The following is a 15,515-nucleotide window of genomic DNA, read 5'->3' on the forward strand; positions in this document are numbered from 1 at the left end:
CTTCCCAGCTTGGGTGCTGGACTTGAACGCAGCCCTTCTACAAGTGCAGTATGTGCTCTTAACTGGCAGTTCTGCCGCACCGTTTTCCCTGTGCTTTGGACTTTGGTCCAGTGAGATGCATCCTGTTGACTGAGATGGCTTTGGGTTTTTTTGTCTCCCCATCTGTCCTTCCCTCTGCAGGTATCTTCGCTGTCAGTATTTTTATAATTGAAAACACTGAACTGCTTGTTGAGCAGGCGTTCCCACAGTCTGGGTTGGCGCGATGGCGTTCCCCTCCCGAGTCTCTGAATGTGTTCTCTTGGCAGCAGGAGTTATTGATAAGCTGTGGAGTCCCTGGCTCTTCCCCACTTTGCAGTGCCCTCTGCCATCACTCCGAGGATCCTAGCGTGTGCTTGCTGGTTTCCCCTGTGTGATGTCGGGGATGCTTGTGGTTAAGGGGAGATGGCTGTAACATGGTGACGTGGCCATTATTTCCCCACTTGTTTGTTAGCTGTGATCTCCCCACAACGGTTAGGTCTGCTCTGCTTAGTCTTTTGGTTACCCTGAGGTGTAGTATATATAGAAAACTCAAGAGAGTGTCTTACTTCTTTTCTTCTAAAATTAGTTTTCAAACTGTGAGTGGTCCTTTGACCTTCCCTGCTGGGGCTAAGGAGCTTTTTGTTGGCCCAGGAAAGAGATAATCTTTAAAGAAGGCTGCTTTTGTCTTCTCTGCTGTGTTCCCATTCTCCTTTAAGAGATGATTGTATTTTAGTTAAGCCCTTTAAAATACTTGTGCATGCGTGTGTGTGTAGGTCAAAGAACAACTGAGTCACTTCTCTCCTTCCACTGTGGGTTCCAGGGATCAAACTCAGGTCACCGTGCTTGCGTGGCAAGCCAATGAGCCGTCTCTTCTGCTGGAAGTCACTTTAAAAGCCAGTTATGAATCATCTTTCCCTTTGAACACAGTGTTTCCCCGAGCTGACTTTCCCCTGCTGTGTTGAGCCGGAGTGCTTTTGTTTAGTGGTTTGAAGCCTACGTCTAGGTTCTGGGTTCTTGCGTATTCTTCCACACAGCTCTTGCTGTATAGAATCATTCCAGACTGACACCAAAGAAGGACCTGCAATTTCCACACCACATCTCTACCATGCGCTAAGACCAGACACTGGGATGGGGCAGAACAAACAGTAGTGATGTTCACCTGGGACTGCTTTCTGCCTTTGGTAGGGGAGCTCAGGCCCCACACACTTTGTGGAGTCCGAATCTGGGCCTCAATGGATTATGCCCACCACAAATGCTTGCCTCTCCTCTGTGGTCTCCTGGTGCAGTTCAGGGTGGAAGATCCCAATTCCTGCATCTCTGAGATCTTGGTAGTGATGCGTTCCCCAGATCCGCTGCGTACCTCACCGTCTCTGGTCTCTCTCCACTAACCCTTGTCTCCTGTCCGCCCTTTCTGCAGACCGTTGCCCACTGCTTCCCCCACAGCGCATTGCTGCTCGTGGGTTTTAACTCCAGCATCATTTTCTCTCACAGTTTTCTCGCTTCCTCTGCGTGGCTTTCATCACACTGTGAAACCAGGCAGGAAGAGTCTCGGGTCCTCAGGGAGCGTGGGCCCCATCAAACTCTGTAGTAAGTTACTACTCTGCAAAGTACAGTGGTGGAGACCGAGTACCAAATCTCCACTGGGAGGTAGCTGCCTTCAGGGGCTTACAGGCTCACGTGCCGGAGTGTCCAGTCCCAGACCTGCAGCCACTGTGTCTCATAGCTGTGCCTAAGTCTCAACACAAACATGTAAACTTACCTAAAACGTTCACTTTTGTAGGTGTGATTTTATCTTCTTCTGTTTCAGTGGGAGTGGGAGGACTGGGATGCATGACTGTGTGGTTCTAACAGAACTTTGTAAGTGGCAGTGTGGCCCAGAGTCAGGTTGGCTGCTGTCTGACAGAACTTTGGCTGTTGGGGCCTTGAGGGATCTTCTTGCCCTCCGGTAGTACTATGAGATCTCATTTGGGCATTTTGGGGGGAACAAAGGGCAGGGAACTTCTTTGGTAGGGCACGGAATGGATCTAAGATGAAGGTAGGACTATTTTTGAGACAGGCCAGCTGCAAACTCTTTATTTTCCTGCTTCCACCTCTGAATTCCGGGATTATAAGCATGTTATCAATACATACCTGGCTACATTTTCACCTTCCCTTCTAGGTTCCCAGAAAGCCTAATTCGGTTCAGTTAAAAGTGAGAATAGGTATTTTTGTAGTTGTTTCATTGTTTCTTCCTAGGTAAGGGTTGGGGATAGGGAAGGATAGGTTCATGGGAGGAGGTATTGACCGCAAGCTATGTCACTCATTAAGAGGCCATATATATAAAGGGATTATTAGCTGTGGAACACACAGCTCGGGCATGGAGACCTGCCTTCCCTTCGTTACCTCTTTTGATGTATTTGCCAAGTCTTCCGTCAGCTCACTCTCTGTCAGGAGAATTGTGAGGAGGTGACAAAGACTTCATGACTTCGTCCAGAGTATCAGGCAAATTGGGGTGGTATGAGCTGCCCCTGGGCTCCTAGGTGCAGGGCCCAGGTTAGTATGCTGTTGACCCAGCTGTCCCGGCTTGTCCTAGGGTCTAGTTCCCCCATATGAACAACATGGTGCCCTCGATTCCCAGGGAAACCCAAGGGTCATCTTAGGAAATGCTGTATAGCCATTGTAATCATGAGGTCAGGTGCTCTTGAATTAATTCTCTGTCCTTCTTCAAAGATGTTACTGGGGACGGAAGTGACAGGGAGCCTCAGAGTCCATGGAGTCTGAGGGCCTTGATCGTATGCTTTTATTGAGTAACATGTCCTTCTGTATAATACTCAGAACGTCCATGACCTCGTGGAAGGCAGTGTGGTTGTGTGTATGTGTGTGGTGTGTGTGTGCGTGTATGTGTGTGCATGTGTGTGTGTGTATGGTGTGTGTGCGTGCGTGTATGTGCGTGTATGTGTGTGTGGTGTGTGCGCACAGAGTGGGAGGTCAGATTTGGGGTCACAGCCTGTTTGAGAGACCGAGGCATCTCCTGTGAATGTCCTGACCGGGGATTAGTAGTTGGGAAGATGTTTCTGTTATTCTCCTTCTCGTTCCCTGTCCCTTCTCATGGACAGAAAATAGTCATGCGAAGCAAACTCTCAGCTGTTTGCACGTCTGTGTTATCCGAAAGGAAAAGCTGTTCTGAGCCAAGTGTCTGAAAGATTTCCAAGCCTGCCTTTTTGTCCTTGAGGAGGAAGTGGTGTGGGCCCCCGTGTTTACTTTTGGTGACTTTGATTTGCAGGGAGTGTTTGGTTTTCTCTCATGGGGGAGGGTCCATGAGGATTGGCGGGGGGGGGGGGGGGGGATTGTGGGCTAAGGGGTGTGAGCTGCCTGTGAGTCAGGGAACTGTTGTGTAATGAGGGCTCCAGTTCTTCCTTGCTGGTCAGAAGATGGCTTTCCCCAGAGCCTCTCACGTCATTGGTTTAGGCTTTTGGTTTTTGTCTCAGAGAATAGATGCTTATTAATCTTGATTTATAATCAGTGCCTAGTGCTGTAAGGCTGGTAGAAAAACCACGGTTTGCGCCATGTTTAGTTTTCAATCCCAGACTGCCTCAGCAAAGGTGGCAGTAACCCTGGGCACACCTCAGTGTCTAGGGGATAGAGACATATTACACAGTCTCCCTGGGGACTGTGCAGACTGTGGCTTTTCCACATGCCCAGCAGAATCTGGGATGCACTGACTTGCAGAGCCTGCGCTGAGGAAGATTGGAACATTCTCTTTTTGGTCCTATGTTTTCACAAATGTCCTCGCGGAGAAGTCTGGAACAGAAGGAGGTAGCATGCCTATACCTTTTGTGAATGGACCATACTATCTCTTCCTGTTCAGCTGGGTGGGGCATTGAGAGACCACAGGAAGCAAGGCGGACCAAGAGCTGGCATGTCCGTATTTAATCAGATTACTAGCCCTTTTCCTCCTCGGCCACTAATTTTTTTCCTCATTCATTTTTAGCCAGGATTTATTTGGCAGCCTGCCAGGTGTCTTTTAAAGTTGATTCTAGCATGCTGCGCATCCGCCTGGACCAGTCCCACTGTACTAACATGTTTCTGTCTTTGAGCCTGTGGCTCTGACTCCAGGTTAGAATACTGGTTTGCTGTAGTAATAATGGCAGCAGTTTTCTGCCTTAGGTTGGGAGCGAGGGGCATGTGGAAGTAAAGCAGTGTTGAGAAAAATTGGTGGTTTATATTTCTAATGAATGCCTTTTTTTTTCTTTTTTAGGAGACCACCAGAGTAGTCCAGCCCGTACTTTTAGGGAAATTCATCGAGTATTTTGAGAACTATGATCCCAGTGACTCCGTGGCCCTGCATACAGCTTACGGCTACGCCGCGATCCTGTCGGCGTGCACGCTCCTCCTGGCCGTATTGCACCACCTGTACTTTTACCACGTACAGTGCGCTGGGATGAAGCTGAGAGTTGCCATGTGCCACATGATTTACCAGAAGGTAAGTGATGGTGATTTGGCAAAAGATGGGCTTCGCCTGAAGCCTCAGAAGGAAGTCTTCTGTAAATTAGATTTATGTAAATAAACTGGGTGTTGTGGCATGTGTGTGTATTCCCAGTGCCACGGAAGCTGAAGCAGGAAGATCACAAGTTCAAGGCCCTCTCAGACTATCTGATTAGACCCAGTCATAAAACAAACATTTTAAACCACACTAGAGAAGCGTGATGTTTAGATTGGGCTATAAAATTATTATTATTATCATCATCATCATCATCATCATCATCTTCACCACTATTATTCTGCAAACTTTCCCAATAGAACATGGAAGCCTCCTCTTGCTATCAGATGGTGGCTACTTATAATACAAGGCAAGATATTGGGTTTATGGTGAATCTAGGTAAAAGATAAATGCAGAATTGATTTTCAGTGTTTTCATAGATAAATCTCATAACTGTATTTATGAAATGTTCTTTTTTGGTGCTGTTTACTAAATTCTTCACTGATATCTAAATTGTCAGGGAAATGGGGTTCTCAGTGTTAACCCAGGAGAGAAGAGTCTCTGAGAAAGGAAGGTTTGTTTTTACACCAGTTGTTTAATTATGTTAATCTTGTCAAGGAAAAGAGAAATGTAAGCCAAACCCATATTAAATACAGGGCATATCATAGTTGTGTGTCTTGGTATAGCACATTTATTTTAAACTTAAGAACAAGTACTTTTGGAGAAAACTTTAGTTTCCTTGTTGCTTGTTGTTCTGATTTTTAAATGTGTTTTATCTTGCTTCTGCTGAAGTTTAATGATGGGACCTGGTGTGATGTGCTCAGGGCCTTTTGTGTTGGGGAATGCCACATTCTTCCTGGTTTGCCCTGACTAACAGTTAGGAAGCATGTTACTAGGAAACAGCAGCCACCAGAAGTGGGGTGTCAGGGTCTGGAGAACCCTCTCAGTGCCACGTGCCAATCTACCATGCTCTCTTGCTTTCCTGTTTTACATTAAACAAAGACTTCTTTTTTTTTTTTTTTTTTCGGGACAGGGTTTCTCTGTAGCTTTGGTTCCTGTCCTGGCACTAGCTCTTGTAGACCACGCTGGCCTCGAACTCCCAGAGATCCGCCTGCCTCTGCCTCCCGAGTGCTGGGATTAAAGGCGTGCGCCACCACCGCCCGGCAAAGAAAGACATTTTTATATTATGTATTTTATTTTCCCTGCATATATCTACACACACACACACACACACACAAACATACAGACATACACAGATACACACACAGATACACACACAGACACACATACTGATACACACAGATAAACACACAGACACACATATACACAGACACACACACACATACACACACAGACAGTGCATATACACAGACACAGACAGACACACACAGACACAGACCACACACAGACACAGATAGACAGACACACATACACACACCCATGCGTGCTATATGCATAGCACCTCATGCCTGAAGACCTAGGCACTCTGGAGCAATGAGTGTTCTTAATTGCTGAGACATTTCTCTAACTGCTTACTTCATTTTTCAGGGTTGAGGGAAGGGGTTGAGTTGCCATTTGGAGATGATATCAAATGATGGAAATTGCCCCATCGTTAACCTTTTTAATGGTCTATCTGGAACTTGCATGGATTCTCTCCAGCAAATACAAAATACCTCCCACATCTCTTCCTTTGAGCAGTTTTATTAATCTTGGGATTATGTGGCTTGTGGAGGACTGGCATCTTAGGATCTGTTTTAGGCTCTTGCATATACAGTGTTTTCTTTGTGACGTGGAAATGGTAGACATGTCTGTGGGGTGCAGTCAAGGGGTCTTCATCATCGCCATCGTCTGTGGCATCCTCATCTGTCATGCAGGAGAATATGGAAATTTCCCTTCAGATTGTCTAGGTTTGAATCCTCTTAGCTGCCGCACAGTTCTCTCAGTACCTGGGAATTCTCGTTACCACTGTGCTGTGGACACCACAACAGACGAATCAGGTGTAAGGTGCCCGCTCAGGTAACCAGAGCTCTTGCGCAGGTGACTCCACCTGTCTTTCCTCCGATTTCCTCTGCTAACACTTTGGAACTGGCCTTTGGGGAATCTGATCCAGCTTGGTAGATTGGCTTACCTGACCGTAAGTAAATGACTCCCGAAGGTATTAATTTGTTGGTATGGTTATCCCAGAAGTAGCTCTGTGAAGCCCAGAGATTCAGCCTGAAACTCTAGGAGCGTGGGAATGATGAATTTCCTCTGGCCCGCCTTGTGCTGGAGGTGTGCCTGCGGTGAAGCCATAGGGTGCTTCAGCTCACCGGCCTGCTCTGTGGGGCTGAAGCTGTCTGCGGTGAGCATCTGGAAGGCCCTTCTGCAGATGTTTGCGGCACATGCCCAGGCCCCATTGTCAGTTCGTAGTCCCAGGAGATACCAGTTTGGGCAGTATAAATGGAGCGACCATCAAACTCATTGCTGTAGTTTGGTACTGATTGACCTTGTGGGATGGATCTTCTATAAAGATGGCTTTTGTTGGTCTGGAGAGATGGCTTGGTGAATGAAGTGTTTGATATGCAAGCAAGAGAACCAGAATTTAGATCCCAGACCCCATATAAAAGCCAGGTAGCACGGAAGCCTGGCCTGTGTGTAATCTTAGCACTTAGGAGACGGAGACAGGAGAATTCTTGGCAAGTTTGCTAGCTAGACCTGTCAGATTGGTAGCTTTTGGGTTCACCAAGAGGCCATGACTTAGCAAATAAAGCAGAGGACAATTCATGAGGAGCCTGGGGTCACCCTCGCTGGTTTCCACATGTGTGTGCTTAGGTGGCACGCGCGCGCGCGCACACACACACACACACACACACGATGACTTGTCACTTATTGACTGTCATGGCTTTAATAAAGTTGTACTAGCGTTGAAACACTGCACATGCTCACTTGGGGAGTAAGTCGCTGCTACCTCCACCGAGAGACCAGTGTCCTTTCTTTACTAGTTGGCTGGGATGCAGAAGAAGGTGACTTGTCCAGCTTCAGGTGTCCTGGGCTTGGTTCTTTGGCTTCAGTGTGAGAGAGGGCCGTGTTGAATGAAGATGGCTCTGCCAGTCAAGGTGTGAATGAGCGGAAGGCAGCTAGAGCCCTCCTTCCTTAGAGCCTTGTAGGCCTGGGTCTCTCTCTCTCTCTCTCTCTCTCTCTCTCTCTCTCTCTCTCTCTCTCTCTCTCTCTCTCTCTCATCTTGGCTCAGGGTCTTTATGGGATTTAACTTAGCAAAGAACTGAAAGTCCACACTTTGAACATCTAGGATGATGGCCTCATCACTGACGTTCTGCTTTTTATTATAAAATATACAAGGCACAGAAAGTTTCTCCCCTCAGATCTCTGGCCCAGTCTGTGGGTGGGTTTCCTGATTTTGTGTCCAGTTTGCAGAACCAGGGCCAGTACCCTGTTGGGACTGATTTCTGAGGAACTGACTTTTAGATGGTGAATTTTCTCCCAATACCACGCCAAGCTAAGGCTGTTGATTGCGGAGTTTGTTGCTCCTGGGAGCAGACTTCCTCACAGCAGGATCTGCTCTGGATAGAACTGTTGAACTAACTTTAGAGTTCCATAGGAAGGTTGGTGGGAGGGAGCTTGTTCTCTGCTCCAGCTAAGGTGTTAGTTTCAGCATCCCCTTGTAGGCCATCAGAGCTCTGTCTAAGGTGTTAACTTTGCAGACACTTCAGCTTCCAGGTGTATTTAATGGTGCTGGTGCGGATTGAAAATGTGGTAGTGGGCCTGCTCAGAGAATTGAGGAAAGGCGAGTTGTTGAAAGTTTGGCAGCGTCTGTGAAGTTATATTCATGATTCTCAGATCAGAGTTAATTTTGTTTTTATTTTACACTAATTGTAGTTCAGTGTGGACTATACTGCCTAATATCTAGACAGCATGGAACTGCCAATCTTCAGGTACTTTGGCCTTTCCAAAGCTAGGCGTGGCATGTGGTTTGACCTGATGTTTTGTCTGTTGGTCTGCAATTAGACTTTCTTTCTGAGGTTGTGTAGGGAGGACCTTGGTACTGTCAGAGGGAATCCATGTGGTGTTTATCGTCAGTGGTACCTCGGCCAGACTTGCTGTTCTCACGGTATTATCTCAACATTTGGCAGAACGAGCTGGAGCTTTGTGCTAGTTTAGTATTTTTCTTCTAAATCGTTTATTATTTTATTTCTAATATGAACTTTTATTTGATGTGGGCATTTTATGGGGCAAACTGTCAGTCTTCCAACCTACTAAGAAAGAGCTAATTTCTGTGGTTGGACACCCAAATCAGCAAGGTGCGGAGTCATTTTTTCAAATGGAGATTACTGCTTCAGCATCCGGAATGGCATGACTGGCAGCTGCATTGTGTCTTCAGGTAACTCAGTGGCCCTGCGAGGTGCCTTGTGACCCCGGAGAGGGTACAGCATGTAGTTCAGTGGTCCCTCGTGCTGGGTATTGGATTCTTGTGGGGGGATCTTTTAGCCTACCCTGATGCTGTCTTCTACCTGTAGAGGTTCTTGTTTAATTGTTAAAGGGTTGTTTTTTAAATCACCCAGATAATACTCGTAAGCCTTGCGTGCACGTTCATCTTAACTTTCCAGCACACAGTGGTAGCCTGTGCTTACAGGTGTATCTTCCTCAGCGGTCGATGGCACTACGGGATTGCGGGTGCACACGTCAGTCATGCTGTTCATCACCCTGGAGGGAGTGTCTCTGATGGGCTGCTCCTCCATGGAGGAGTGTCTCGGAGTTGACAGTGGGATGGAGATTGGGATCCTGGGACTTCAAGAACCATCAGACAGGGGTTCAGTCTTGATTTTGCCCTTTTTCAAGATGCAAAATTTAAGGCAGGAAAGTATGTTAATTTCTCACAGCCTCTGTTTCCGGCTCTTTAAAATGCCATAAAAGAGACCTGCTTCATGGAGGTGTCCCTGGGATAAAATAACTCGGGTAAAGCACTTGGTGTAGAATAACCGTCTTATAGCCAAGCTCTGTGTAGGGTTCTTTTTTTTTTATTTATTTATTATGTATACAATATTCTGTCTATATATATGTCTGCAGGTCAGAAGAGGGCACCAGACCTCCTTACAGATGGTTGTGAGCCACCATGTGGTTGCTGGGAATTGAACTCGGGACCTTTGGAAGAGCAAGCAGTGCTCTTAACCGCTGAGCCATCTCTCCAGCCCCTCTGTGTAGGGTTCTTAAACCTATATCCAAGGCTCTGTTTGGAGCAGTGTACGTGAAGCTCAGTTGTCCCGTGTCTAGTTTTCCTCAGGAGACAGGCTTTGAGACCCAGTGTCCTCATTTGTAAAATGAAAGTAGTATTGGTTCCCACCTCACGCATCTGTGGTAAGGACCCTTGGGTCTGTCTGCGTAGGGCAGTTGGTACGGACTCTGACATATGGTGTTTCCGCATTCCTGGTACCACGGCACTCAGTCACGGGAGGTTTGAAGACGCATAATCAGGCAGATGTTGGCAAGGGTGTAAAGTGACTCTCTCATCCCAGCTCCAGATCACCGTTAATCAAATTGTGGTCATCTCTAAAGACTCATTTGGCTCTGCCGAGGTTGAATAGATGGATTCATGCCATGAACCTTTGGACTCTCCGCTCTGCAGAATGCTTTTGAGGTTTTTTTTCCAAGCAGTCGTATATGTTGATTGTTATTGATTTACTGATTATTTTGTGAGAAAAGATCTCTCTTTGTAGCCCATGCTAGCCTCCAATCCAAGGTGACCCTCTGATCTCAGACTCCCAAGAGCTAAGTGCTGGTTAAGGTTACTGGCATGAGACACCATACCCAGGTGGTGGGTATTTTTCCTGCTGATTGGAGGAGTCCATCATCTGAAAACACTATTTTATCTACTCAGATGCTGCTTGCGTCCAGGCTTTGGCTGTTAGAAGTAAATCTGCTGCTGGATGGTGGTGGCACACACCTGCAATCCCAACACTCAGGAGGCAGAAATAGGTGATCTCTGTGAGTTCAAGGCCAGCCTGGTCTACAAGAGCTAGTTCCAGGACAGGCTCCAAAGCTACAGACAAAGCCTGTCTCAGAAAACAAAACAAAACAAAGCAAAACAAAATTTCTACCAAGAATACCCACTAATTTTCAAATGAAAAGAGTTTAATATTCTTTTGGGTTCTAGAGTATTCATTGGGCTATTTCTTTCCTTTGTACTTTGTTGAAAATTTCCGTCTGTAATCACAATTCCCTTTAACTCTTTTGAACATATTTTCCTCAATCCTTTTTTTAAAATACTATTTATAATAGTTCCTTTAAATATTTTAAAATTCAGTGCTTGACCAACCTGGATTTGCTTAATTGGGGATGTAGCACTGATTTTTTATTTTATTTTATAAAGACCACTTTCTTGCTATTAATGTTCTCTTTTTGTTTCCTGTGTGTTTGAGAATTTGAATTCATAAACTGTAATATACATGATATATTGTAGCCCTGCACCCCCCCCCCCCAAGAGCATCACTCTTCTACTGACAGGGCACCATTCCTGCTGTCTGAGCCCTCTGAACTCAACAGCTTTCTTCTGTGCTTCAGTGTGGTAGAGCTTTGGAGATCCCGACCCTTCCCCACTATAACTTGAGAGGGCTCACATTCCCAATCCTGTGCCCTTGAGGGTCTTGATAGGCCTGACTTCAAGGTTAGTTTGTTTTAGGGAGAGTTCCTTTATCTCAGCACTGTCTACAGGTTGGGATGGATGCCTGGCAGGAACAGGTTAAAGCAGGGGCCATTTATTTTGGCTTATGAGTTTCAGAGGTTTGGTCCATAGCCCCCACCTCTGTTGGGCATCTGTTGTGAACGCCGCAGTGATGGAGTTGTGTGCTGGAGCGGAGCTGTGCACTGAGTGATAGTTGGGAAGCAGACAGAGGGAAGGTCAGGGGTCAAGGCTCTCCCTTCATTACCTCTCCTTGAGCTAGGCTATATCGGTAGTGTGCAGAACCCGCACTCGCTGGAGGCCTGGCCCTCAACATAGGAGTCTATTCATAGGTTCTTTGCTGAGGCGGTGCTGCCCTGTGCATTGTGGGATGTCCTTTATCTCTGGAATCAGCCTGCATGGTGTATGTTTTTCTGATCTGCAAACATTGGCCTCACAACCATCCCTCTTTGTTGCTGTTTATGGTGGAGCCAGAGGTGTGGCCGGTGCAGTGTGGTTTTGATAACCTGGCTATTTGCAAGCTGCCGAGGCTGAGCTGAAAGTTCTGTGTGTACAGGGCAGGGCGTGGTAACACGACCTGTTGGGCAGAGTCCTTTCCTTCTTTGTTGAGCAGACAGAGGGCGGGCGATGCTGTGTGTTAGAAGAGAGTCCACGGGTTTCGTCTTGAGTCACATGTGTGTTTGATAAAATAGCCCCTGTCACCACCTTTGGCCTCCTATTAGTCCAAGGAAAGGCCTCATAAATCTGTATATATTGGATTTGTGTCCCAGGGAATGTTTGGGGCATGTTGTCATAGAGGATGTCAGAGAGTAGAGAGTTGAGGGTCATGTGGGGACAGATGTGGCTTCTTTGAAAGGGAAAGTACGACATGAACTCTGTATTACTTTATCTGTGTACACACTGAAGCCACTGAATGGTGCTAAAGATGTCTCCATAGTAAAATTGCTTCAACTGATCTGAAGTGAATTTCCACCCTCTTGTTTTGTTTTTTTCTTATGACAAGATTTCTTTGTGTAACAGTCCTGGCTGTCCTGGAACTAGCTCATGTAGATCAGGCTGGCCTTGAATTCACAGAGATCAGTCTGCCTCTGCCTCCTGAGTGCTGGGATTAAAGGCGTGAGCCATCACTGCCTTGCCTCTTCCTTGCCGCACACCATGCCCCCGTGTCTGCGCTCTGTGCACCAGAACCCAGTTCGTGAGCTTCGGGCAAGGGGCTGGAGGTTGAGAATACAGACGCAGAGACAGACCGACACGCAGACTTTTAAACAATGGTACCAAAAGCCCCAAGAATGCCCTCTTTATTGTGTTCAGGGGCAGATTATATAGAGATAGCCACGCCCCAGCCAAACCCACCAGAAACCACTCTCCTGCCATCAGGAACTCCTGAAGGTCTCGTGCTCAGAGCAGCTGTAGGCACTCAGATCAGGGGAAAACAAGTTGTTTACAAGAAATTCAGGATCTGGGGTCTCACTGCTCCCAACACTTCCTGTCTTTTTTTAGTTTTCTAGGTATAAGGTTTATAGTGGGTATTTTTTTTTCCTTTGATGTCTTGAAAAGTAATGGGTTTGTTTTCAGAAGTTAGAAATCATGGTATAATACATGGAACATAAAATGGGTCATTCCAAATACAGTTCATCCATACCAGTCACACTCGCCTTATTCTGTAGCCGCCACTGCTATGGCTTCTGGAACCCGTTTCCTCTCACACAACCAAATCTCTGTAGCTTTAATTACCGACTGTTATTTCCATCCCACCTGGTCCTTAGCAACCATCATTTGGTGACAGAAGTTTCTGTCCCGCCTGGTCCCGCAGCCATTCATCCAAAAGAAATACAGAGGTCTACTACATTAATTATGAACTGGTTGGCCTATTAACTCCGGCTTCTTATTAACTAATTTTTACATCTTAAATTGGCCTTTTATTCCTGTCTGTGTTAGCCACGTGGCTTGGTACCTTTATCAGTAAGACGTTCTCATCTTGCTTCCTCTGCGTCTGGATGCCGTCTTGAGACTGAGCCTTTCGTCTTCCCAGAATTCTTCTGTTCTCATTGCCCCGCCTCTTCTTACTGCCTGATTGCCCCACCTATACTTCTTGCCTGGCTACTGGCCAATCAGCATTTTATTAAAATACAAGTGACAAATCTTTGCAAAGTACAAGACCGTTGTCCCATACCAATCATCCTATTATTTACACCCCCTCCTAGTCCCCAGCAACCACCATCCTATCATTTCCATCCCCTCTTGGTCCCTAGCAACCACCATCCTATCATTTCCATCCCCTCCTAGTCCCCAGCAACCACCATCCTATCATTTCCATCCCCTCTTGGTCCCTAGCAACCATCATCCTATCATTTCCATCCCCTCTTGGTCCCTAGCAACCATCATCCTATCATTTCCATCCCCTTCTAGTCCCCAGCAACCATCATCCTATCATTTCCATCCCCTCTTGGTCCCTAGCAACCATCATCCTATCATTTTCATCCCCTCTTGGTCCCTAGCAACCATCATCCTATCATTTCCATCCCCTCCTGGTCCCTAGCAACCACCATCCCAATTTCTAGCTCTATAAACTGCACCACTGTGAACACCTCATTGAAGTGGTCTCCTGCAGTGTTTCACCTTTTACAGCTGGCCTCCATCTGTTCAAACGACAAGATTGAGACTCTAGTTCTGAGTTCCAGTGAAGGAAAGGATAGAGTAGCCAGGTCATCATCGTGATAACATCTCGTTCTCTGTCTGCTTCCAGCTCTGAGAATGCATCAGCCTGGATGTTTTTATGGCCCTTCTCCTCTGCAGTCCCTCAGGGACCTATTAGTAATAAGCAGAGTAGAGTCATTGTCTCTGTCCCCATCTCTTGGAGGGTGCAGATGGTGGCTTACAACTGCTCCTTGATATGCTTACCTTTCCAGCCAAATGAATAGGGAAATGTTGGATTTGGAAGTAGGAACTTGATAATGGCCATGTTCCCCACAGTGGGCAACCTGTGCTGGCCCCTTTCTCCTCGTGCCTTGTTCTTTTTTCATGGATAAAGTTAAGACTTGATGCTTCTGAGACATTTGATACATGGTACATTGTACATCCCTTAGACTACATGACCTTAAGTATTTTTTCCCCTCCTCATGGCAGAAGGCATGCTATGTAAAGATTTAATACTCACAGGTCTCTTCAAAACTTCAAAAGTGGCATTGGGGAAAAGGAATGAGCGAGGGACTCATTTTGCAATATTAAAACGTCTGCAGTGTTGTGGTTGGTGACCAGCCACCTGCTCAAGGCTGATACTTTGGTAAACGTACAACCTTAGGATGAAAAGTAAAATTGCATTTGTGCAATACTCTTTAAAATGTAAAAATTGTATGCTCACACATGTGCACACATTCAAGTGCGCGCGCGCGCGCGCGCGCGCACACACACACACACACACACTACAGTGCATGTTTGAAGGTTAGGACAATTTTTGGGATTCTATATTCTTCCTTCCATCTCTGGGTCCCAGAGTTTGAACTCAGGAACTTGGAATCATCCACTTTTCCCATAAACGACCTCTCGGGCCCAGTATTTTCCTTTTGATTAATTTTCAGTAAAATTATATGCCGTGATGCGTCTGGAGAGGCCATACTGCTCTTCCCTTTGCTCTTTTGACCTGAATGAAGGCACACAATGAAAAACCCGAATAACTCCATAGTCGAAAGTGACTGTATAGCTGTCGTAAAGGACGTGGCGCTCCTCTCCCAGGTCCTTGTTTGATCTTCCCATGGTAAACTACAGAAATAAGTCTTGTCATACCAGATTCGTGGGAGGCTAAAGCAGCTGTTGCACGTTCAAGGCCAGATGGGGCGACTCAGTGAGATCTTATCTCAAAAGAGCAAATAAAATGGAGGTTTAGGAACGCAAGTCAACCATAGAGAGCTTGCCTGACATGTGAGGCTCTAGGTTGGAGCTCCAGTAGGTAGCCTCCCCTCACAACATACGTTACTCTGGAAATGGACCAGTCGAAATGATCTGCTGTTAATGTTAATTAGTATTTTTTTTTTAAAAAAAAAACAATTCAGATGTTGTACATTTTCAAGTCTAGAGTTCTGCTTGTTTCTTTTTGATGGTGTCCATTTCTCTCCTACAATTATCTGTTTATTTATTGTTTTGTGTTTCTTTGCTAATTCCATAAGTTGGATATGTGTCTCTTTGTATTGATACCCTATGATTATGGGTCACTGTTTTGTTGTTTCTTCTTTGCCCGTGTAACAATCGCTCTACCATGTTGAGGCGGGAGTGACGTGGCGTGAAGAGTCTGGATTTCCTGGTGTTGGTTTCTGTCTCTGAGGTTGGTCCTAGCAGCATGGTTTTGCTGGTCTCTGTGTATCTCAGCTGTAG

The 15,515-nt window shown here is 46.2% G+C and overlaps 1 protein-coding gene across 2 annotated transcripts in view; it reads left to right on the forward strand.

Moving 5' to 3' along the window:
• The window catches only part of Abcc4 (ATP binding cassette subfamily C member 4), a 202,819-nt gene that overhangs the window by 39,222 nt on the left and 148,082 nt on the right, over positions 1–15,515 (forward strand). For both annotated transcript variants that reach the window (XM_057786383.1, XM_057786384.1), the window contains exon 4: positions 4,256–4,480. In XM_057786383.1, coding sequence (XP_057642366.1) covers positions 4,256–4,480 — 225 coding nt within the window. The remainder of the gene's footprint in view (positions 1–4,255; positions 4,481–15,515) is intronic.

Source organism: Chionomys nivalis, chromosome 12 (assembly GCF_950005125.1).
Source record: "Chionomys nivalis chromosome 12, mChiNiv1.1, whole genome shotgun sequence".
NCBI classification, from domain to species: Eukaryota; Metazoa; Chordata; class Mammalia; order Rodentia; family Cricetidae; genus Chionomys; species Chionomys nivalis.